Source organism: Pistacia vera, unplaced genomic scaffold (genome assembly GCF_008641045.1).
Source record: "Pistacia vera cultivar Batoury unplaced genomic scaffold, PisVer_v2 Contig338, whole genome shotgun sequence".
In the NCBI taxonomy this organism is placed as follows: domain Eukaryota; kingdom Viridiplantae; phylum Streptophyta; class Magnoliopsida; order Sapindales; family Anacardiaceae; genus Pistacia; species Pistacia vera.
Window position 1 is genome coordinate 435,282 of NW_022196155.1, and position 26,124 is coordinate 461,405.

At 36.6% G+C, this 26,124-nt stretch overlaps 2 protein-coding genes across 2 annotated transcripts; both read right to left on the bottom strand.

The window, feature by feature from the left end:
• Positions 1 to 198: 198 nt before the first annotated feature.
• LOC116138147 (aspartyl protease family protein At5g10770-like) lies at positions 199 to 2,255 on the bottom strand. The gene is made up of 3 exons (XM_031423892.1): positions 1,587 to 2,255; positions 592 to 651; positions 199 to 252 (listed from the first exon to the last, which is right to left on the bottom strand). The coding sequence occupies exons 1-3, from the start codon at positions 2,253 to 2,255 to the stop codon at positions 199 to 201; spliced, it is 783 nt and encodes a 260-aa protein (XP_031279752.1).
• An 11,622-nt stretch (positions 2,256 to 13,877) lies between these two features.
• Positions 13,878 to 16,002, bottom strand: LOC116138066 (aspartyl protease family protein At5g10770-like). Its single transcript, XM_031423784.1, has 3 exons — positions 15,762 to 16,002; positions 15,003 to 15,440; positions 13,878 to 14,922 (listed from the first exon to the last, which is right to left on the bottom strand). Exons 1-3 carry the CDS (start codon positions 15,985 to 15,987, stop codon positions 14,099 to 14,101), a joined length of 1,488 nt encoding a protein of 495 aa, XP_031279644.1. The 5' UTR covers positions 15,988 to 16,002; the 3' UTR covers positions 13,878 to 14,098.
• Positions 16,003 to 26,124: the final 10,122 nt, after the last annotated feature.

Genomic DNA, 26,124 nt, shown 5'->3' on the forward strand with positions numbered 1-26,124 from the left:
ATATAGCTTTTATTACTTCCAAGACAGAAACCTCAGAAGCACAAGTCCGAAAGGTCATTTGGGCTGTAATATTACATTACTGAATTAATTATAACTTGAATAGGCAGTAATAACCAAGAGCTAAAACGGAAGATATATTTCCTTGTTAGACTAGCTCACATGATATCCCATTTGATTGATTATTAAGAGACATACACTCTACTGCTCTGGGTCTGCTTTAGTAACGTGAGGCATCGGGCCATTAATTGGTCCCTGCAAAGAAGATAATATTAGCCACAAAAATGCAATCAAATCCATCCTTAGATTGGATTGCATGGGATGCTATCCACTTTTGTTTTGAACAATAAAGAGAAAGCCTCGTTTGTTGCATTTCTCGAGCTGTCAAGTGCTGAAAAAAACAAAAATATTAAAGTTGATGGAATAGCCGGCCATGTCAAAGTAATTCTCAATCACTTCATAATTCATATCAGTATTTCTGGTGGAGGGCCTTGAGTTAACAGAGTCCAGTATTTCTGCATTTTGTTCTTCAAAGCTTAATCTTTATTGGGTTGAAAAGTTTTGAACCACATGAGAGAGATATTTGCAACATACGCTATGAAGTGACATCTCAACTTCTGCAAGGAAGCGCCGATCAAGCATCCAGAGTGATATCTGCAACATATGGTGAAGCAATCCCCCATTCAAACATTGATGATCATATCTCAAGCTTAATTCCAGTTAATAAAAACAGAGTATTGTCATTATCAACAACTAAGCAGAATGCTACCCTGCAGAATCAGACGAGAAATAAGTGATATGTCATGTCGAGTTTTTAGGTTTTCATATTGGCCATTCTTTTCTAAATTAATCTATATTTCTCCCTCGTCGACATTTTTGTGAATCAAGAAAATTTGAAAATCTATATTTCCCATTAGCAACATTGTTTATTACTCTTTGCTGAATATTCCCCAATAAAATAGGCACATTTTCATCGCTAGTCCCACTAAATCCTAAACACACCGTCCATTATTTGAGCAAGCCACTGACTAGCACAGTCAAAAGTTTCATTTCACAACAAAATAGGCACATAATTCATGTTTAAATCTATATTTTCCAGGTTTTTAATTTGTTTTCATTTTTTAATTTAGTTTAGAATTCTTCCCAAGATTTTATTGAATCAAATGGTAATAGAATAGTTAATTTTGGTAATTGATAGTAGTAATTCTCTTGGGTTCGACATTCGTATACTTACATTTTATTACTTGCACGATTTCGTACACTTGCAAAAATCACAACACTAATGAAATAAATTGAAGTTTTTCCATTAACATTAATATTCTTTTAGCAACTTCTTTCATCCAATGTGATTAATGAAATAAATTGAAGTTTGATCACCAAGCAAAATATCATAGAAAACATTTGGAAGTACATCGATATAAGACCATTAGTTAATTGATCCCAGCACGACTCAAGGAGCCACAGCTAGCTAGTTATTACATCGATCACACCCAAATTTATTTAGCGACTATACGCACAGCCTTAATAATTGGGTAACTTTTTCCATTAATATTAATACTCTTTTAGCAAGCACGAGGACCAAACCCTACCCTTTTTCCAGCAACATCATAGTGCACCTCCATCCCTTGTTGCTGAATGTTCCCAATTAAGGCCCCATCATCTTCAGTAGGATTTGGACTAAAGGCTAAGCACACTTCTGTCAGGTCGTCTTTGAAGGGGATCACAATTCCTGTCACGTCCATCTTCAATTCAACGGCACCTTTAAAGAATATTGACATCTTTGGTATTGTAACGGTATCATACTTACTAAAATCGTAACATGTATCCAAAAAGCCACTCGGTTTCACCATCTTATATTTCGACATCTTCTTACGGAAAGCTAACTTTAGAGCCGCGTAAGCCGCTGGTGGAAGATGTGAAATGACTGTGCCCGAGTCAACAGTCCCTCCAGCTTTCTTGAAAACCTGACTGTCAATCGGTAGTTTATGTCCGCCAAGACTCAGTCCAGTTATCTCAACATCATAAGTTTCAGAGTCTGTGGTTAATGGTGTGAAGTTAATCACCTTGTTTGTGAAACTATTGGTCTTGCCAAAAGTTATATATCCAGTACTGGAGCCGAAGAAAGCAGGCAGACAATATGAGAAGTAGTTTTTGAAAAAAGAGGAAGTTTGTGATATAATAGATAATCCATTTCGATCGAGACCCATTATCCCGACCACTCCTTCATCGTCGCCAGTGAAGTTGTGTGCACAAACCATGATAAAATTCGGCCCGGTAAATTGCGATTGGTTGTCTGCTGAATCTATGACTAACTTTTCTGTTGCGTAGGAGCCAAACAGTGAAGAACCATCGACGTAATGATAACTTACGGGACAAGCTTTTTTGGAAGAGCAATTGCCTCCTACAAGGACAATAACAAAATTTCGTTGATGGAAAATATAATAAAATATAGCAAGTACTGTAGTAGTACTAACAAAATTTCAGTAAAATTACCATTAATTTGACTGCAAAATGATGAGCTACACGGAATACTCTTATATGATTTGGACTTGGATGGGTCGAATATGGGATCCACTTGCTTAGCGCAACCCTTTTTTGGGCAGGGCTTGCACTGAGTCCAGGTGATGCCGCTACCGGTGTCAATTACGAGTGAAACACTCTGTTTCGGGGTACCTAAGCCCACTTTAATAAAGTAATTGCCGCCAGTTCCAACAGTATTACCCGATATCGTAGGGATGGTAAACTCCTCTTGTGTCTTAATTGATTGGTTGCGCCTCCTGGAATGAATTAACTCAACTCGATATTGGTCTTGGAGTAGAATTTGGGAGAGAGAGGGAGTGCTTGATTTCCCTTGTGAAAGTTGAGAGCATGACCCATACTTGTTTACTACTTCTAGAGTAGTCGCTTTCCTGGAAACTGAATCACACAAACATGCGGGGTTTTAGTAAGTATCATAAGATCACATCTCAACTCAATGTAAAATAAAGAGAAATTTTTACATGTTCTCAAGTGCAAAGAGTAACTAACAGAGAGATGAGACTTATCTATTGATGGAACATATTAGTAATAGTATTATGCATGACCTGGTGGCGAACGGTTGCAAACAGTAGATGGCAATAGAGATTGGACCGAAACAATGTGGCTATCAGAGTGGTGGCTTAATTCACTCGACTGTTCAGCATAAGTGTTGCTTGATGAACAAGGAAGGCTTAAACAATGAAGCGAAACCAGGATGATAAACCTGAGGTACATGGTGGATATGGAATTTCTTTTCTTACAGCTAACTAAAACTCACACTCTTTGCTGTACCGTGGCAGTCCTTATATAAGCAACTGAAGATGAAGGCTTAATTATTGTACGAACTAGAGAGCATTTGGAATCAAAATTTATGAATTGGATAATCCATAATTAAAATTATTATCTACAAAAATTCAATCCAATCGATCATTAGATTTTAAGAATGGATTTGATTGCATCGGATCCTCCCCAATCCACTATGTTCTACATGCCGAGTTTCATGTTGCAGCCGGGCCCGGAAATACTCGAATTAAATTATTACCTTTCCCATCAAACACACGGTTGCTTAGCCTCGTGAATTGCATTTCCACTTTTGTTTTCAGAGATAAATTATAACTCAAACTAATTGATCCGATTTTTCTCAACCTGACAAGTGCTGAAAAAACAAAAATAGTGAAGTTCATTATGGAATGGCCGGCCATGTCAAAGTAATTCCCAATCACTGCACGCACGCGCGCGCGCATATATATATATATATATATATTTTTATTTTTTATTTGAGATGTCTCAGTTAATTTGTACACACCTTAACTATTCTTCTGAGACCCTAAAATTAATGGTCAAATAAACCTATAGTAGTTACTCTTTATTAGTAGTTAGAGAGATTCGAACATATAACCTCTTAAATAATACATTTAAGAGTCAAATCACTGGATTCTGACGTTGATTTTGGCCACAAACGGAGGTGAAATAATTCACTGACTTTTACGGCCAAAATAATTTTTATGGCAAAAATAAGTGTTAGAATTCAGTAATTCAACTAGATTCCAATAGATCAGAGAAGTCTGGTCTAGATTAGGCTAGAGATGGCACCTACTAATAATTAATATTATTACTATAAATTTTTAAATATTTATCAAATATTTATTAAAACACAAATTAGTATGAAGGAAAATTAAAATTTTGACTAATTACTTAGGCTTAAAATACAAAAATTAATATGAAGACTTGAAAAATTGATTAAAAAAAAAAAAAAAAAAAAGATTAAACATCCATATTAAAATTTAGGAATTGGATAATCCATAATCCAAAGTATTATCCAATCAAATCCATCCTTAGATTGGACTGCATCGGATGCTATCCACTTTTGTTTTGAACAATAAAGAGAAAGCCTCGTGTGTTGCATTTCCAGTTTTTGTTTAAAGCAATTTAGAAATGGCGTGCAGTACTGCGTCCAAGTGATGGGGCTACCATTGTCCAAAAGGAGAACATTTTGATTTGGTGTCCCCAAGTATAGTTATATAGAACTGGCTGGATATCCCTTCAAATTGAATTGGCTGAGTACCGATTGTAATGGCCTGTGTTTTCCTTAAATGGTCATAATCAGTACCGGAGTTTCTTGGCTTGAAGATTCTGGATTGAATGTATTTGACTTGGGTTCGATCTTTGCGCAGTATTTCCAAGTAATTTGTAATTTGGACCATACTTGCTTAGAAGTTAGAACCTCTAGAGAGATCTTTGTTTGGCACTGAAACAACTAAGGCATAATATTTATATGCTCTACCGTAATTTAAACGATAATTGAAAATAATTTATAGTTTTTTTTATTGATTATGAAGATCGCAAAATCATGTATTATCAATTTAACAATGTGGCTAGAGCGTTGGACTTCAGCAGCATAACTGTTCTTAACAAAACAGAGAATGCATAGAGAAAGAAACGAAGCTTGGAGGAGAAACCATCTGAGATACATGGAGATATAAGTGGAAGTGGCTGTGGGAAGAAGCTAGCCTAACTTCTTCTAGCTGATTAGAACTACAGGCTCTGCTATCTTGGCTTGCTTCATATAAACAGCTGGTACATTTGAGGAGAGCGTAAAATTTAAGAGCATTTCTGCGTTTCTTCATGCAGTGATGAAATTTTGAAAAATTATTGGAAAAAAAATTCAATATTCATCAAAAAGAGAAATTTAAGCAACCAATTAAAGCGCCAACTTCTTTTGAACCAACCCACTACCTACCTATATCCATAAGTTTCTTGCTGGAGCCTGATCAGCTAAAATCTTAGCTACTACAATTCATTTCATGCACATTTTCATACTTAAGCATTTGAATTAAATTGGTCCCAGCAAAGAATAATTATAACTTCCGAAATTCACAAAAGTCACACGAGCTAATTGGTCAATTAACTGACCTTACAATACGGTCTCTAACTGGGTAAGCATTTAGCTTTTATTACTTCCAAGACAGAAACCTCAGAAGCACAAGTCCGAAAGGTCATTTGGGCTGTAATATTACATTACTGAATTAATTATAAATTGACTAGACAGTAATAACCAAGAGCTAAAACGGAAGATAGTTTCCTTGTTAGACTAGCTCACATGATATCCCATTTGATTGATTATTAAGAGACATACACTCTACTGCTCTGGGTCTGCTTTAGTGACGTGAGGCATCGGGCCATTAATTGGTCCCAGCAAAGAAGATAATATTAGCCACAAAAATCCAATCAAATCCATCCTTAGATTGGATTGCATGGGATGCTATCCACTTTCGTTTTGAACAATAAAGAGAAAGCCTCGTTTGTTGCATTTCCACTTTTGTTTTCAGTGATAAATTACAACTCAAACTAATTGATCCAATATTTCTCGAGCTGTCAAGTGCTGAAAAAAAAAAAATAGTAGAGTTGATGGAATTGCCGGCCATGGCAAAGTAATTCGCAATCACTTCATAATTCATATCAGTATTTCTGGTGGAGGGCCTTGAGTTAACTGAGTCCAGTATTTCTGCATTGTTCTTCAAAGCTTAATCTTTATTGGGTTGTAAAGTTTTGAACCACATGAGAGAGATATTTGCAACATACGCTATGAAGTGACATCTCAACTTCTGCAAGGAAGCGCCTTTCAAGCATCCAGAGTGATATCTGCAACATATGGTGAAGCAATTCCCCATTAAAACATTGATCATATCTCAAGCTTAATTCCAGCTAATAAAAACAGGGTATTGCTGTTAGAGTCATGAAAGTGACTATTTTGATGATAAAAATACCCCATGTGTAATTAAATTGAAGTATATTGAGACAATTTATGAATTTATTCACGAAAATCGCTTCCTAATATTTTTCTTATGAATTTAACGTGTTTGGAATGATTTTGGAAAGAATATGAATTGATATTAGGTTGTTGTTTATGGATTAGGGGTGATTTTGTCTCATTTATGCTGTTTAGGGGGTAAACTGTCATATTATAAGGGTTAATTTTGTCACTTTTTAATTGTGTAGGGACCAAAGAATATTTTGCATTTTGTTGTATAAAAGAAGACAAAAAGTCGCAGATCCAGGGAGCTGTTCATCCATCTTTTCTGGCAACTCCTCAGCTCATTTCTGGTGGCCTCTGGTGATGATCCATCTCACCACTTCAACCTCCATCATCAGCCACCAAAGCCACCGCAAACCGCCATCGGAAATCACGGAAACGCCGCGACATTTCGTCTTCTACCACCATGACTTTTCGTCTACTAGGCCAGATGCTCCCTGAAGGTTGATCTCCCTTCCCCACGGCCGGATCTACACATCCCAAGCTTTAGCCATTGCGAAAACCGTCGGAATCTGCCATCTAGCCACCGCAACTCTTCATTTTCCAGCCCAGATCCTGCTCATTTTCGGCAACTTCTCACCTCCCCAAAACCTGATATGAACTCCCAATCACCAGAGCTTTCCATCGGTACCTTTGGATCCCATTTCTGCCACCGTTTTCTGGAAGACTTGTCCGAAAATTAACGTTTTCCGGCGAGTGCGGCTGTTCATATTCTGGCCTGTCCCTTGGTCATTTTCACCCCTTCTTGGCATCATATCGCTGTCGGTTACCTCCTCTCTGCCATGATCAGCTTCGTTTCCACCGTTTCAGTCTCTGTCATCACCACCATGAGCGGCTAAGTTCCCGGTTGTCTGTTACGGCATAGGCGAGATCGAGATTGACTCCACGACTCTACTCATCAACTCTCGAGTAGTTGGATGAGCCCGATTGTAGGACATTTGGTAGGATTGTGCTTCAGATTATATTTGTTTTCGTTTCATGTTTGATTTTGATACTTTAATATGGTTCAAGCATAACTTGTGATGAATATTGTTATCCATTATGATTTAATGTTTTCATAGAACTTGCTGAATGATAAATGTTGGTTTGAAATAATTAAATGATTAATATTGTTTTTCATTACTTCACATCGATTGTAATTGAATTGTGTTCGGATTTAATTTAATTTTTACTGTTGTTGCGTTTATTGTGAAGTTGGTTGATTTGAATTTAATTATGTGTTGACAAATTGTATTTGTTAATCGCGTACCAACTAGTGGTATTGCCTTATAGCGTTTATCGGCATTTAATTATAGTCTTTAACCAATCGAACTTGAGTGATCGGGTGAGATAGGATAGATTATACCTAGGGTGCCGGGAAGCCATTTCATTGATTTACCTTGCCTTGTAGGTTTAGGGGATCGTAGAGGGTGGAGAAGGATTGTGTGAGTCGGTCTCATGTCGAACCAAAACCGTAACGGCAACATTTTTATTATAAAGTCTTTATTAGTTTTAATTTCACTCTTTCATTATTTGCATTTAGTTTATTTAGTTTCATTAATCAATTGCCTATTTCATTTTCGCTACTCAAAATACATTAAGTTGTTAGTCTTGCTCCCTGTGGATTCGACCCTACTTACCACTAACTATGGTAATTAGGTTTAATTTTGTGACTGTGACGACTGGTACAACAATTGCCATTATCAATAACTAAGCGGAATGCTACCCTGTAGAATCAGACGAGAAATAAGTGACGTGATGTCAAGTTTTTAGGCTTTCATATTGGCCATTCTTTTCTGAATTGATCCATATTTCTCTCTCGTCCACATTTCTGTGAATCAAGAAAATTTGAGAATCTATGTTTCCCATTAGCAACATCGTTTATTACTCTTTGCTAAATACTCCCCAACAAAATAGGGACACTTTCATAGCTAGTCCCACTAAAACCTAAACACACCGTCCATTATTTGAGCAAGCCACTAACTACCACAATCAAAAGTTTCATTTCATGGTGGCAGGGGCCAGATAATATCCACTGTATCTGGTTTCATACACATTTTCAACCAGCTAGAGAGACCGAAATCGGTCCCAGCAAAAAGATGGAAATGAATGGAGGATCAAAAGCAACGTGTGGGAATGGATTCCTCACTTTTTCAGAATAATCAAACCACTTCTCACGCCAACATATTTAGTGGTAGAATGAGCCATTATTGGGAACCTTAGAATATACAAGTAAGAATGTGGCCTTTCCACTACTTCTTTGAGTTTAGACCCCCAAAGAGACATAAAAATGAGCAACACATGGTAAGAGCCTCCACTGCCAATAGCTTAATTGACTAATTGATAAGAGCTTGAAAATACATATTTATTTGGTGGTTTATGGAGATTATTTGTGGGAAATTAGGTTTAAATTGAGTAATTTCGTTTAATTATTTTACAATTGTCTTTTATGGGATCACGGATATGCTTTTAGTGTTGTTAAGTCTCTAATGCTTAAAGATGATATTTAAATGAAGAATAACGTTGGAGATGAAATAAGTGACGAAGAGGAACAAATGGTTCGTGAATCGAAGCTGGATTGAAGAAGTTATAATGTTTTGAAGTTGAAGAGAAAATCTTGGAATACTTTCTAATTTGAACATGTTTCGGTATTTCAACAATAACTAGAGCTGTGGAGCTCTAATTAAGATGATTCTTGGACCATCGGAAAGCTTATTTGAAGAGCTATATTGCTTATGTTTACTTGGCCATATTCGAACGTTATTATGCTAAAAAAATCACCGTCTTTTCAGTACTGCAATATAATGCCGAAGCACAACAAATTTTAGATAATTTAAGAGTTTTAGGGTAGAACCATCAATGCCTAGGCGTAATGCAGCGACACAACCACGATTTCTGGAAAAATCTGCATCCGTTTTATGACGGGTATTTTGGAAATTAGGAGTTTTAAACTAAATAGAAAAGGGGGAAACATAACCCTAATACCCTAGGAGTATAAATATAAGTCTTTAGCTAATTTTAAGCGGAGAATGGGAGAGGATTAGAGAAGGCTAACAACAAGAGAAGATCAAAGTGAAAGTATTCTTAAACCCACCGCATTAATATTTCTCAAAAATAATGTACACCCAAATGTTATTAAGTAATAACATTTTCACTGCCAAAAAAGATCAGAGTTCTACAGGGAAAATCTGATAAAATGACTCAAATAACATCCCCTAAAGTAATGCGAGTTGTTCTTTTATTAATTGTTTGGGTTGGATTTGGTTTGTGTACTGTATCTAATTTGTTTTAACCACAATTATTTGAGACCATTATTGAGTGTTCATCTGAAGATTAACTTTTGTCTCCATTCTCTACTATCTCACCAGGACCACGTCTTAGGTACGTCATCAGCAATAATGATTTATGTAATTCTTCTTTCCTTATAAGATCTCTAGATCTAGAGTGTCTTCTTTATCAATTTTGAGTGAACAAGCACATAAATGCACTGGCTTCACACAAGGTTTTCATAAAGCAGATTCTATTTGTATAAGTTCAATAAAGAAAGTTAAACCTAATAATTATTGAATAGTGTCAAGATTTTTAATGCATTGGTAAAGGGATTCAAAACTAGCAGACAAGCACCATCAAAATGTGGGTGATAAAGGCTTAGAGTCAAGGGGTTTGCTCACCCTATGGTCTTAGGTTCAAATTATAAGAACGATTGCTAATATTGTTGGCTATGGACTGTAGTATTTGTCTTATTTCGGAAGCCTTATTTGAGGTCAAGGAACTAATCGAGATGCACGTAAATTGACCCGAACACCTTTAATAAAAAAAATAAAAAAAAAAAATTGTGGGGTATTCCTAGAATTGTGAGTTATTGCAAATGCCAGTTATCGCTGTAAAAGGTTCACGACACTGGAAGCAAACACATATTAAAGCAAAACCCACAAATTTGATCAAAGCCCAATTAGATTAAGAAAGTTAATTGGATTGGTCGGCCCTAAAGATTTAGTAGAAATGAAAAGTCAATTGGATTGGTCGACCCCAAAAATGTAGCAGAAAAGAAGAAGTGTTTCAGTTTTAAGCATGGGTCGCATACTTGGGCCTCTTTAACCTGCATCTCCTTCATTGCAAGTCTGTAAGGTTTTTGATTTCAAAACGTTGTTACGAAAATTCACAATAACTAGCTAGGCTAAATCGACCTTGGCAGGATCGAGTTAGATAGGTACGTGGTCGTGATCAACCAGCGAATGGGGATGAACAGATCGTAAACAAGAAATAAGTGGGTTTAAAAATGATAAGGAACAAGGTAGAATTTTTAAAAAGGTTTGGCTAGTTAATCATCAAGCCTATGTCATCTGTTATTTTATTGTTTAGTGTTCTCTTTATACTCAAGACAATTACAAGGGTATTAAGTGACAAATGGGTTCACAGCGAGGTGAACTTTTAGGTTATTCTCTTTTTTCCCTCTCTAAGTTGACTTTTTCTTGTGTGAGTGTGTTTGGCGGAATGATCCCCCTTGAAATGGAAATGGCTTCCCCTTTTTATACTTCCATAGTGGTTGAGAGTGGAAAGATTTGCACGCATAATCCCCCTAATCTGGATTTGCGTCAGGTGTGCCATACCTAAGACAGTACTCAACCACTGTACTTGGAGTAGTCGATCTTGATGGAGAAATTTGTGGTTAGGGTGATTCCACATGGAAGGAGCCTGCTGTCTGATTTGAGAGTAATTGGTGGAGAGATGGCACGCATGACTCATCGAAGGGCTAAGAGATTCACCACACAACACAAAACATTCAAGCTTTATCGATTGCCAAACTGCTGTGATGCTGTCTACCTAAATTTTCAATCCACAACATTTTGTTTCATACACAGTTCCATGGTAAGAGTACTTAGAATTGTCCCCTTAAGTTTGAAAATTGAAACCATTTAGGAGGAGACTACTCATGATGTTACCTCGAGAATAATAACTGACATGTTTGTGATCTGAAAATAATTAAAGCTGTAATAAATTATTATTTCTCTACGGAGAAACTTACCTATTAGAGAAAGCTACAATCCGAATAAGTTTTGTGGAAATATTGCCAGCCACCACAACGGAAATTCTATGGAAATAGTTTAGCAGTAGACTTGTAAAGTAAGAGTAAACGACTTTTTCCTACCAAAGGTTTGGCTTAAAGACAAGTTTTCACGAGAAAAGTTTCAAAATGATAGGTTCCACCCATCCATCCAATTTTTCCGTTATTTTTAACCACTGGAGGGTATAATATTAAATTCAATTTATTTTAATCTTTATCTCCTTTTAAAATATTAAAATATTTCAAAAATTATATAAATAAACAAAAATTTAAAAAAACAGAAGTTGGTCGGCAGGTTGTTGGCCAACTACTACTGGTGGTTCTCAAAACCGTCTACGCCATTGCCGGGATTTTTGGCTAGATCTCAGATCGATCTATCCAAAAGTGCAAAGAGGGGAGCTATTGTTGAAGGCATTTGCCCGGAAAAGTGGTAAACGTTTCCCGCTTTTTCGGTCAAACGCCGTCGACGACGGCTTCAACACAGTCAAAAATCAACCACATCACCCACCTTTCCCTTAGTCCGAATCATGGTCGTGTCCTCGTGGATCCGCCTCAACACCGATGGTTATTGAGATACTGCAGAAACAAGTTCCAATCTCGCCTTTTTTGTGTCTCGTATCAACAGAAGGAGGTTAAGATTAGCGGCGAAGAAGGAGAGAGGAGTGGATGTGAAGATAAAACTAAAAGGTGGTGGTGCAGTTACTAGTTTTGACGAAAAAAAATTGAAAGAAAGGAGAGGTATTTGGGGAGAATTTGGGAAGAGGGAGAGGCGGGAGAGATAGAGAGATGCAATGGAGAATGAGTGATATATATGAAGGAGGGGAGGCAACTGGAGATGAAGAAGAAAGGTATTGAAATTGAATGGAAAGAAACAAAGGAGACAAGAGATGCTGAGAACAAAAATAGTGTGAGAAGGAGAAAGAAGAAAGTAGAAAAGTGAAAAAAAAAAAAAAATTTGACATAAGGTTTTCGTTTTTCAACTTTGATAGGGTTTAAATGATAAAATTGTCTTTTAATTGTTTTCTAAAATTACCATTATTTCCTTATATCATTAAAAATAATGAAAAAATTAGATGAATGAGTGGAAAAATGTTATTTTGAAACTTTTCGGATGAAAACTTATCTTGAGGCCAAACCTTGAGTGGGAACATGTCAAAAGTAAGGGAGAACGAATTACACATACCCAAAGTTTGCTATACAAATAAAATGCTATCGAAAAGGTTTGGAAATGACAAATACCTACTTTTCGTCATGTTCAGTTAAGAATTTTTATCTGTTAAAAGACAAAAATAGTAAAAAGACTGGAATACCACTGATCTTCATTCTCAACTTGCCAACAAGAGCTAGTGTCACTGTTTATCACTGAACTTCGCAAAAAAATGTTATATCCGATCAAAAAATCGATCAATGATGCAAGAAAGTTGTGCAAATGGGCTTAGGGGTGAGAATAAATACGGAGAAAAAGATTTAAAATTTAAAAATTTTGTGACTGTATATATAATTATCATACTATCTTTTAGCAGATAAAAATCTCTAATAGAATATGACATAAAATATTTATTTATTATTTTTTAATCTTTTGGATATCCATCTATGTTTATGCCAAAATTTGGCTGGGTGAAAGTCGTTCGGCCTAAAGGTAAACAACAACCCAGTTGAAATTTCGTGGAAATATTGGCCGCCACTACAATGCAAATGCCACTTTACTTCACTTATTTCTGTAATGTGAAAGGATTTAAGTAATAATTAATTGGTCCATATAACTCAAACGAAAACGAAAAGTTTCACAAGTTCCAACAGTGGATTGCAAAGTCGTCGTCCACTAGGATGCAAGTCAACTGTAGAGCTACGAGTGGACGACTTATGGACTTATCCAATATTTTAAGTGGACGACAGCATTTTTCCTTTTTATTAGTCGTGAATTAATGTTACAATCTTCATGAACCCTATTTATTTTTTTTAATTGATAAAGGGTGTTTAAGTCAAGTCAATTTATAAAAATATCAGTCGAATAAAAATTTCAATAACTATTATTATTAATAATTGTAATATACTTAAAAATCTTTATCGTATCATTCGATCATCTAAAAGTCTTTATGAGTATGTCTTCAAAAACTTTTTCTTTTCAATGTCGTTATGTCAACTACATATGTATATATAGAATTACATATAAGTAATTATATTAAGGATTAAAATAAGTAAAAAAGACAACATACATTACATAATGTGAATATATTAATCAGTTAAATATAAAAATTGTCATTGATTGGTGACATTGTACAGACGTTGTACCCAAGACTAATCTTTCTTTCTTTCTTTTCCTTTTTTTTTTTTTTAGTTTTATTTTTATTTTTCATATTTGTCATGGTTTTGTAGCATCTTTTTCTTAAATCATTGCTGGTTCTTTCTGTTTCGTAAAACAATTGTTGGTTGAAGTTTGATTATTTTTACTTGATCACACTAATTGTTTAGGAAGGTCAAAGAAGAAATAATAAAACAATCAAATGCTTAAAAAACTCAAAGAAGAGAATTTAGTTTCATTGCAGGGCACGCAGAACTCTGACCAAAATTTACATGACTTTGAAGTTCATTATTTATGAAGCTATAACACATAATCTTTTGTTATGGGAGCACTAATTTTTCTTTATTTCACTGATAAAACCATTTAACAACACACCTCTGCGAACTTGAAGAACATTCTCTTTTTGATCAATAACTCTGAATTACTAGCTGCAACCCTTTGGAGCAAACCCAACCCTTCCTCTAGCGCCGTCATACACCACCTCCATTGTCTTCTGCTGGGTGTTTCCAAAGATTGCTACGTCGCTTGCATCACTATTGGCTGCTATTGCCAGACACACTTGCGACACACTATTCGCGTATAGAATTCCTGTAACGTCAATGCTAACCTCAACCCCACCATTGAAAAAGAAGCTAATCTTTGGCACTTCGATGGAAGTATAATTACTAAAATCGTAGCACGTGTCGAGGATAGACAGAGCAGGAGCTGTTGGATATGCGGCCATCAATTTACGGAATGCTGTGCTCAAGGGGGAGTAGGCGGCTGGTGGAAGGCGAGTTATGACGGTGCCTGAGTCAATAATAGCACCATTTGAAAAAACTGACTTGGAAATTGATAGTTTTTGACCACCGACGCTGAGTCCAACAATGTCAAGGCCGTAAAAGGATGTGTCCTTAGTGACAGCGGAGAGTGGAGTAAATTTTACTGATTTCGAGGGGCCACCAGAATTGCCAAAAGTGAGGTGGCCTGTTGAGCTGGATGACGAAGGCAAGCAGTAGGAGAAGAATTGTTTGTATTTTGTGGCAGTTTGAGACACCACAGAGACTGCGTTTCGGCCAAGACCAAGCAAACCAGCTGTTTTACCAAATAGTCCACGGTTATTTTGGCCGCACCCAAAGTAGAAGTTTTTGAAAACGTCTGCAGAGGTTATAGTAAGCGTGTCCGTGCCAAAAAATCCAATGGAGAATGAATTGTCTCCGTATCTTATTCCATAAAGACATGTTGAAGATGCACATCCCAGAGAATTACCTGCATACAGCAACAGAATTAAAATTTGTGTATAACTTAGTGTGAATATATAATTGAACTTTTAAGATGTAATTATTGACCTGTGGCAGACTCGAGCTCATCGCACATATCTGATTTGCAAGAAACATTGGTATATGTTTTGGAGGCAGAGGGGTCATATATTGGGTCATTCTGTGGATAGCAATATCTGACACAAGGTTTGCATTGTGTCCAAGTGACGTCGCTACCTGTGTCAAATATCAGTGACAGAGATCTCTTTGGAGTGCCGAGGCCCACGGTAATAATGTAATTGCCTGATCCCATCGAGGAACCGTCCTTGGCCGGGAGTGTGGAGCCGCCTGCGTCCTTTCTGTCAACTTGGCGAGACTTCTTGGAGAGTTTAGAATGAATTGAGTTAACTCGGGCTTGGTCTTGCAGGAGGATCTCTGCGTGAGATGGAGAGTTCGCTTCATCTCCATTTTGTTTAAAACATGGTCCATGCCTGTGGACTACTTTCAAAGATGACTTCCTTTCACTCGCTGAAACATGTAACATTGATTTAGGAGACAGATTATTGAAATAAATATAAATATAATCGACACAATATATTACTTAATTTCAACTGGTTCAGTGAATGAGTTGGTGGAACGGGAAAATGGTAAGGGTCAAACTACCAATGACTATATATGAGTGCTACTTTCAGACTTCCGGATCATATAATAGAATATTTGATTGATAAATATATACTTTTTAAGTTTTGATGACGATTGACGAACTTAAAAATGTAATACAACATTTATATATGAAGATAACTTAATTCAGCAGACTGCAGACAAAGAGAATTCAAAGTGAAAGCTAACCTTTGGTGGAAGGATCGCAAACAGGTGACTGTAAAAGAGAGTTGAGTTGAATAGTATGTGAATTATGATGATAATAATGATTTTCATCGTTCTTGACTTCTTGCGTCTCTATATATTCTCTCTCTCCAAAAGCATAGCCATTCTTCAAGGAGCAAAGAAGGCATAATGAAAGAAGATAAGCACAGAGAAGAAGCCTAAGAAAAACAAAGGAAACGGTAGTGGCCATGAACCTCAGTACACTAATCTTTCACAACCTACAAAAGGCACACTCTAATGCTGGTTAGACAGCTAGCTTTATAAGCTTTTGGCGCTGGAAAATTATATAAATTATAAATTCCACCACTAGTTTCTCTATGGCCTTGGACCTAATATTTCTTTAGTGCTTGAATGCTTTCTTTCATTTCTTATTTTAACTCTCCATTTAATAATATCGCCTAACTTTTGACTAATATATAATTCCATTACTCCTTATACTTTTTGGTGCTCTTTTTTCCCTTTAAATTATAAAGGGTATTTTTCTTTTTTCTTCATAGGAACCAAAAGTAACAATTTGATATACAACAGGAAACTATAAAAGGCAAGAGAAGGACTTATATTAATTATGTGGCCTTTTCTAATGTGTATATATATATACTTTTGTGCTTGTTATGCAAATAGTGCCAAAAGAGCTATCAAATTATGTGACTCTATTAAACAAAAGTACAAACGATTTACTTGATTTTCATCGAGTGTCAACTGCCCAAAAATTGCTTAGATGCATCTGATCATGGCCAATAATTTTAAAAATCAGTCACGTGCATGTAGATAGGAAAGAAACTTGATTCATTTTCATCATGTAACGATCAACTCGAGAAGTTCCAAACAGCCAAACCCTTTCAAGAATTGGACGCTGTATAAGCCATGAAAGTAATATTTAACAATTGTAGTAGGTCTCTCATGTTGCGCGCATATATACAAGCAGCACCGGCTACACATATATTTGCGTGACGCATATTGTAGTCGGATCCATCTTTATATATATGTGTGCTCCAAATTGCACAAAGATTATAAAACTACACAATAGTGGTGCCTGTTCGGTGTTTTGGTTGAATAAAGGCCAAAGTGTCAGTTTTCTAAGTATTGGGGGTTGGGAAGTTGAGGATGAGGATGAGGATGTAATTTTGTTCAAGAATAAAATCGTCCTTTCCATTTTCAACCGATTTTCGTTAACAAAAGTGGACGGAATGCGGGCTAGGGTCTTCTTTTTATAACCAAAAGTGCTTTCATAATTACTAAAGCGCGTGGGGGTTTACTCAAAATTTTCCTTTGATGAATGAGAAAACTTTTCACACTATAGTTGTCAATTCGTACATCGTATTCTATATTGAAAACTTAATTTTTTGAACCGTGTATTGCGTATCGTAGGATACACTTTTTTATAAAAAAAAAAATCTAAAAATTAATATCATCCCTGAGATTAATTAACGAATTTTATGATAAGATTGACTTTAAATTATGGTTTTATATAATCAAAATTAATCGCAAAATTAAGAATCTATATGCAAAATGGGTAAATTTGGGCGGGTTTCAGTGAATCAGGTTAGGTGTCCCAGATCCGACCTGAAATTTTTTTTGGGCCTTCGGCCCAAATCAATAAAGTCGTATCAATTTGTATCGATATTTTTAAGGATACAAACTGATATATATCATATCATAGAATACATATCAACATATCAAAAAGTTTAGGATACACTCTCTGATACATATCGTTGGCGACCCCTATCAAATCGTATAGTAGGATACTAATAATCATGATCTATATAATTTCCTCTCAACTATTTATATCATTTCCAAGATCAATGTCAATATCTATATCTCCACTTGTATTATTATTATCATGCAAAATGGGCAATACATGTTCCTCTTCACTTTCTCCATGCAAAATGGGTAAATTTGGGCAGATTTTAGTGAACCGGGTTGGGTGACTTGGATCCGACCCAAAAAAAATTTTGGGCCTTCGGCCTAAATTAATAAAGTTGTTTCAATATTTTTAAAGATACGTATCGTAGAATACATATCAATATATCGAAAAGTTTAGGATACACTCTCTAATACGTATCATTGGCAACTCGTATTGTAAAATACGTATCGTGTATCGTAGGATACTAATAACCATGTTCCACACAGATAACTGATGAAAAAGACTAGCTGAAAACCGAAGTAGTCTTACATAATCAAGTAAAAAGAGCAAAGGAATCCAACATGGGTTCTTCTGTTTAAGTCTCTCCAAGCACTAATAGGAGTACTGATCATTGAGAGAATTTATCCGACTGTTAACTTCAGAGCCCTAGAGGATTAGTTGAGGTACGCACAAGTTGGTTCGGACACTCCTGGTTAACCAAAAAAAAAGAAAGAAAAAAGAAACATAACCAATCATAAATCCTTGAAATTCACCATAGATGGAGTTCGTTTATCCTCCACATGCAATTCATATACATGAACTTGGTAGCTTTGACATCAATTGGATCTTTTGCATTTACACATCGTGGTCATAGCCCACTAAAAAACTGAATAGCTTAGCAGCATAGGAGGATTGTGTAGATGCATATAAAGAAAATGGTGGGTCTAATATGACTGCTTGGTTGGATTGGCATCTTGTTTAATGGTGGACCATCCTTTTAAATTAGTGGACGCGTATTTAATTATATTCTTAATGTAGATGACTTCTAACAAACCCCACTTGCATTTAGCCGACCAATACACATATTTCTCGACTACCAATTCAATATTACTTTCAATCTTATACAATTAATTAAACTAAAAATGATTGGTTTGATTACAATGCCAATAGTAGTGTCAACTTCAAATTATTTTGCTTCTAGCTTAGTGCAGCTACAGTTATATATTTACACTAGGCATATACAAGTAGAATTAATTTCTCTATAGTCATAATGATGGGACCAAACTAATTTTATTATTATGAGAAAATTATAACTTAATAGAGGTGTACTTACAAAAATTAATGTTTTGACTTAGTTATCATTAGTGTAAATGATATAGATACAAGTGATATAGAGGTAAAGTATGCACTACATTAATAATTAATTAATGAAGTATGTCAAATCCAAGGTATACACATTGATAAAAGAGATAAACATAGTTTCGCACCAAGAAGCTCTAAACATGCTTGAGAACTTAAAAATATTTAGGGTTCAACAAGAAGATATCCATGCTAGCGAATCCATAGAGCGGCGATGGACACACCCAAAGTCACGGGTACCAGGCTGTCCCCAGTGAATCCATAGAGCAGTAATGGACACTCAAGTCTCTCTCCGTGAACCTCATTTCTGGGAATGCTCCCAAGAATATGATGTTCGCTGCATTTCTATTATCGACCATCACCCTCAGTACCCTAACATTGTCGATCCTAGCTGCGATTACAATCGCATCATGATTATGGCAAGGGGATTCTTCACATTCTTCGATTGTGAATCCTACCACCTCGCTCTGTTGTCTGGGCCGCTTTGACGGCTTCTGCTCATAGCTCATTACTCTGGTGACCGAGTCAGTTCTGGCCTCTCGAGCATATTGCTCGCGAGAGCACCTTGAGCTCCCTACAATATCTGCACCCCTGTAAATCATGCCCACCAGGACTTCATTGTTGGCGTTGGCTAGGGCTTGTTGGATCTAGTTATTCTGCTCGTCTGCACCTTCGTGAGCTAGTGCCTTCTTAACAAATTCTTTGAGGTGGCCCCTTCTTATCAGATCTTCGATAGCGTCCTTTAAAGCCTGGCACTCGTTAGTATTATGCCTAATGTCCCGGTGGTATCAGTAATATTTCTGCCGATCACTTCTACCTAGAACCCCCCTCATTCTTTCTAGAGCGGGCAGTCTCTTCACCTTATGGGAGACTTCATATATGTGAGCTATGTTTTGCGTGAGGGGGGTGTATTCTTCATATCGCAGGACATGCTGCTTGTCTCCACAGTTATCTGTTCTTTGTCTCTTTTGAGACCTATTTCGATCCTTGTCATTACGGTCTTGGCCCCTTCGCTTGTGTGGTGAGCGATCAGGTTGCTTGTTTGGGGCTCTTCTTGGCAAGCTTTTGGCCAGGGCAGCTAGCGAGCTTTCTACTCGTTGATGTTTGACAACCATTTGATAAAACCTTGTCAAGCTCATATGGTCTTCACTTTGGAGCTCTTTCCACACCTTCGTTTGTGACTTGATACCTACAATCAATAAAGTTCGAATCAACTCTTCAGGTGCATCCACGACCTTTGCTTGCTTATTCTAGAACCTTGTTAAATACGAGGTCAGTGTTTCATCTCTCTCCTGATGAATGTTGCTCAAGTAGTTGAGTAGCATTGCGAATTGTTTCCTCGCTTGGAATTACTACAGGTACAACGAGGAGAATTGTTGTCAAGAAATTATAGAGTTTGCCTTGAGTCTTTTGTACCACCTCTTGGCATCCCCTACCAAAGTGACCGTAAAGTAGTGGTACTTTGCTAAGTCACAGACTTGGTACAGCTCCATCAGGTCATTAAAAGTGTCAAAGTGGTCTCTAGAATCTCTACTCTCATCGAACCTGCTTTCCGGTGCCCTGAATCCCTAGGGGAGCGAGGCCTGGCAAACATCCTCTGTAAAGGGAGAGCTTATTATCTTTTCTGCCGCATTGTTCTAGCGGGCTCTTAGATCGTCAAGCATTTTTTGTACCCGATTTAAGTCTTCGTTGTGATTGCCCTAGCTAGCTCTATTTAGTCTTACCTCAAGCAAGTGAGTTCGCAAATTTGTTGCTTGTGAGCCTCCTTCATTATGCGCATTGATGCACTAAGTTAAGTTATGATGACTAGGCTAATAGGTGTTATCATGCTCGTCAGTACGTTGCTCGCGACGTTGGTTATAACCAGAACGTTGGTCATTGTTAGATTGGCACACATGACTCGTCTCACAAGCTTGCAAGGACCGAGCTTGTCTTAGGCGTGGGTTAAAACCAGCACGCTGACGTTGGGGATATCTCCGAGCAGGTCGAGCGTCTCATGGGTGACCATTACCTTCGCTTTCCCCCATTGGTTGTTTCCTTAGTCGTCTCCCAGGGTTAGTTTGCTCATGTCGTGAGCGGAGTGTGCTTTGTGATGTTAGGGGTACCGGTCGCCGCTTGGTGCTAATGAGCCAGACTAGTCGTCGGCTGAATTCTAACCTGTCAGGGTGATATCAGTGAAGCGTGGCTGGTCAAGGTTCTATGTGGTTGGTTACTGATTTCTCAGCTCAGACACATTCTGTTGCATCGCTTGTGCAACCATTATTCTGATCATTTCCACCAGTTGGCTGTTCTAGGGGTTTGATGTCCTTGCTCCTTGGTTATACGCAGCCTGTTGAGTTGGCGGCACTGGTGGTTGACGCCCAGCAGCATCCTATTGCACCTCCTAGTGGGTGGTCTCCACATTGTCGTGGTTTCCGGTGGTGGTTTTCGATCTTGTACGTTGTTGAGCATGGTTTGAATACATTATTTATCCCTTAGTATTATTTTGTTAGTTGTTTTTAATCATATTTATTACTTCTTTAATTAATTTTGTTTATTTACCTTTGATTTTCTTTAGGTTATCAAACTTGGATATGGATTGCTTTATTGAATGTTTTATCAAGTAACTTGGGACAATCATTCATGTGGGAATCGCGAGTTCTAGAACAAGCTTCAGTATTTTTATGATAACTTGAGTTGTAAACTTCATATTTGGACGATTCTTGAAGCGTTGGAAAGGTGATTCGAAGGGCTATAATTAATATGTTCACGACTTCGCCAGATTCTGGAGTTATCATGCTCGATTTTGGACATGTTTGAAGACTACGAAATCTGGATAGATTTGAGCAAGAAGGAAGAATAGAGGGCAAAACCGACTCTTCACATTAGAGCTGGACTTAATTGGGCTGAGGAATGAAGTTTGGATCAGTACTTATTATTAGAATCCTTGAGAAGCCCAAACCAAAAGAAGCCTTGTTCCAGTTGGCAATTAATAAGAAAACTTGGAGTCCAAGATAAAAAAAAAAAAAAAAACTACTTTCCTATTCTTTTGCTGGAGGCTAGTCGAAGTGTCGAACTTTGGCTATACGGCTGAAGATCAAAAGGCAGTGGATGTGGAGATTGAAGGAGGTGGCTGTGGAGAAGAAAGAAAGATGTCCATTATTGGTTCAATCCTCCTTGACTCTTTAATCTCAACCATGTGTTTCTAATTTTCTTTTACCAGGGTTTAGGATGAAACTTTGTTTAATGATGTGATTCTCTTTTTAAAAGATTAATTTCTATTTATTTGTTCTTCATAGATTATGGTTTTTGCTTATATAGATAATTGAATTATATTTTATTTCATCATTAATATCAAGTATTTTTTATAGTTAGAATATTGATTTAATTTATCTATGCTTGGTCCTCTAAAGAATAATGTGATTCCTTTGATTCTTTGTTTTCTTCTACCAAATCGATACAATGAATGCTTAGGCACACAACTAATTGAGAGAAGAAAAACCAATATTACATTTGTTAAATTGGGGCTTAATTGATTTATCCATGAGATGACATAGATTGATTTCGATTTGTCACTCTGATTTTTGGGAAGTTAATTTGTTAATTAGATAATTTGCTAAGTTAGACAATGGTGGATTCTAAAACCTTGGTAGTTTCAATCCTTTGAATTTTCTTAATTACTTTTATTATTCTTTATTTTCTCTGCATTTTCATTATTTTAAATTTCATTGAGTGTTAGAAATATAATTTGCTAAAATTAGATTAAATTTTCTAGGCTAAGCAGTCCTTGTGGGTTCGACCCCGTCGCTTATGCTTCTATACTCCAATAGACTCGTGCACTTGCGAGTACATTTAAAATTTGCACAACATACGTGTAAGTAACTGATCGGATTCATGCAGCGGAAAAACGCTATATTTAAAACAAATTGATCAATTACACGAACCAAGATTCGAGTACAGATTATAATGTTTTCATGCATAAACTAAAACGTAAAATAAAATATATGTAAAAACAAATCTATACAAGGATTTAGTTCATATCGACGTTTGGAGGCTTCTCCGAATATCTCTAACTTCACTCATGAACACTGTTCACTAGCACTGTTCACCAATTACTATTCACCAGATACTGTTCACCGACACTGTTCACCGGATACTGTTCACTAATCAATCCAATGTAGGATCACACTCACGGAAATCCACACGAAGATAATTCGAAGAACCGATAATTGTTTTGTTAGAACAATTGCCGGCATCAAGAATCAAGAACAATCAAAAAGGAAAAATCCCTTTTCACTCAAAGAGTGAGTGAGAGAGAGAGAGAGAGAGAGAGAGAGAGAGGGTGGCTAGGGTTTCTTAATTGAATGAATATCACACATGTTTCAATTTTAAGTTGCACATATATATTGCAACAATTAAAACCCTATTCCACTTAGGAATAGTCATGGGCTCCAACTCAAGCTTACCCTTGCAACCAAACACCATGTAATTGGTATTTTAAATTAATTAATTATAATTATAATTATAATCAATTAATATATATAGAATATATTAACATTCAATTAATAATAATAATTCATTTAAATATATGCATACATATATATATAAATATAATCTCACTAATTTAATCAAATTAAATACAAGCAACAACCTCAGCAAATTTAATTGCACTACGAAATTACCAAAATATTTTTTCGTCCTAAAAGACGAAAATACTCTTCTCACAAATTGATTCTTAAATTATCTTCTAAGTGTGTGACCCGCAAGCTCCTCATCATATCGGCAGTGTGTAGTATCGCAATTAATACCAATTAATCATCTCATTATACACAGACCAATATTAGCTCCTAGTAAGGCATCATGGCCACCCGATAGATTCGGATTCAGTGCAATCGCAGCCTGTCAACAATATGGTTACCGTGCAATCAAATTCTTTCATCAACTGTTATCTCATCGAGACTGAGGTACATAAATAATGTCAACCTCAGATGTCCTGACATGTTTGTATTCAATTACTGGACCAATGATAGGAATATCAAATTGGATTGAGCAACAACTCAATCCCACTGTGGCCACAGATTTAGTGTCATTACCATTTACTGAATTATCTAGAGAGATAACTTCTCCCGTACCCAGGAGTGATGAATCCTTTATCGATCCACCATAGTCTCGATACACTTCTCAATGTAGCCAATCACTATCGTATTGATATCTCTGAATAGAACTACGTTGGGCTAGTGTCAAACTACACCAATCGGTGCATAAGGCACTCCGATGATCTCAAGTATAAGGATCACATACACCACCATCCGTTAGATGATTTATTCCATAGACACTGGGGTTACCATCCATGTGGAATCCTCTAGTGGGTCTATCCAGTGAACTTGCCTCTAGCAAGCACGCATGCATTGCACCAAGTTGTCGACAAACAACCTTGACAAGTGAGATCAGTCACTGCCTTTCGACAAGGTCGTTTAGCACTATGATAGTCTTACCGTATTATCTGTGTCCTTGGTCAGAATAATACTAGGGCTACGGACGTTTCTAGAATGGCCACCATATGTGATCATAGGGTTCTCACTATCAAGATTTGAGACACTTGGTACCCTTGTCACGGTTCTACCATCCTAAGGACATATATCATTACATATAACTATGATTTACATGATATAGAAGAATATGTCTTTTATTGATAAATAAACATTTATTACATAGTCAATTTTACAATAATTGATTGGCTCTAAGGCACCTACTCTAACAGTACGCACCATTGTGGGCCTGGAGTGATTGAATCACTAGGATTGCTTGTCGGAATTTCTAGGATTTTGGCGAAGATCCCTCCTTCTAGCACCAAAATGTTGATGCAAAAATTACACCAACTAGAGTAATTTGATCGACCTTGACGAGATCGGAGCTGATGTGTGCGTGATTACGGGTAATCAGCAATGAATAAATAACGAAATACAGTAAAGTAAATGACAAAGAGATTTTTAAAGTGGTTCGGCAAGATGACCTCTTGAGCCTACGTCCACTGTTCTTATATTTGTTGTGAGAGCTTACAATGACAATCCTAGAAATATTTGCCAACCCCTTTCTCATCGTTGGAGGGGGTTTATATACAGAGTTTGTACAAAGGAAAGAGCGAAAATAAAGGGATTACAACCAAGTTTGAAATGCAACTCCGATATTCTCGCGATTGGGCATTGTGATTGCACAAAAATTGATGTCGATCTGATCCTTCCCGAGATATCTGGAATCTAAAGTTATCTGTGAATTAGTTGAACAACTGTAAGGATTGGTCGTGATTAGCTTGTGCTAGGTCGAGCTATAACTCGACGAGCTTATGCTGGGTCGGACAATCAGTAAAATCGAGTTGATTCCTGATCGGGCTATAACCTCACAATCCTCCGAGCTTGATGGAAAAATCACACACAACAAAGACCTAGACAAATTATAACTTATTACAATATGAATTTTATTCTTATTCATAACATGCCAAAGTTGGGACCAAACTTTTTTATGACTACATGGAGGTTAAGTATCACTATAGAGAGGCTATATTGTATCTAGAAGTTTAATATTTCATTATTTCTTTCAATTATCTTGTAAAATAAATAACCATTCTCTTAAATACAATTTAGATAAATATACAGCCTAATTACTGATAAGAACTTGAAAATACACATTTAGTTAGTGGTTTATGGGGATTCTTTGTGGGAAATTAGGCTTAATTTGGTAAGTTGCTTAATATTTTCATAATTGTCTTTTACGGGATCATTGGTGTTTTTGAGTGTTTTTCAGACTACTAGTGCTTCAATGTTATGCTCAGATGAAGAATCATGTGGGCAACGGAATGAGTGACGAGTAGAAACAAACGGATCAAGAATCGTAGTTGAATTGAAGAAGTTATGGAGGTTTGAAATAAAGAGAAAATTCTAGATTACGCTCTAACTGGAGCATACCTCGGTCTTTTGAGAATATCTCAAGTTTTTGAACTCAGATTAAGATGATTCTTTGACTATTGAAAATCTAATTCAAAGGCCTACATTTCATATGTTTACCACTTCTCCAAATTTCATTGCTATCGAGCTCAAAAATCATCATCTCTAAAGAATAGTGGAATGATGCGGGAAGAAGAAGAGTATTACCGTGCTGTAGCACAGTGCCACGGCACACTTTGTCCAGTAGCTACCATGCCGCAGCATAGTGCCAGGGCACAATCATGGCAGTTAAGAAATTGTCATCCATTTTTGTTTAGGAAAATAGGGTTAAGAGTCCTAAACCAAATAGAATAAAGGAAAATAAAACCCTAACCCTTGTGGGATATAAATAGAGGTCTTTTAGCATTATTTTGGGGATTCTTTG

Bases quoted from the DNA above. Each gene is read 5' to 3' on its own strand.
- LOC116138147 (XM_031423892.1), bottom strand. From the start codon at position 2,255: ATGGTTTGTGCACACAACTTCACTGGCGACGATGAAGGAGTGGTCGGG. The intron at 652-1,586 runs GTAGGGTTTGGT...CATATGTTGCAG, and splicing joins ATGATGTTGCTGGAAAAAGG to ATATCACTCTGGATGCTTGA. The intron at 253-591 runs GTATGTTGCAAA...TCTTCTTTGCAG, and splicing joins TTGAGATGTCACTTCATAGC to GGACCAATTAATGGCCCGAT.
- LOC116138066 (XM_031423784.1), bottom strand. From the start codon at position 15,987: ATGGCCACTACCGTTTCCTTTGTTTTTCTTAGGCTTCTTCTCTGTGCT. The intron at 15,441-15,761 runs GTTAGCTTTCAC...TACATGTTTCAG, and splicing joins TTGCGATCCTTCCACCAAAG to CGAGTGAAAGGAAGTCATCT. The intron at 14,923-15,002 runs GTCAATAATTAC...TGCTGTATGCAG, and splicing joins TGAGCTCGAGTCTGCCACAG to GTAATTCTCTGGGATGTGCA.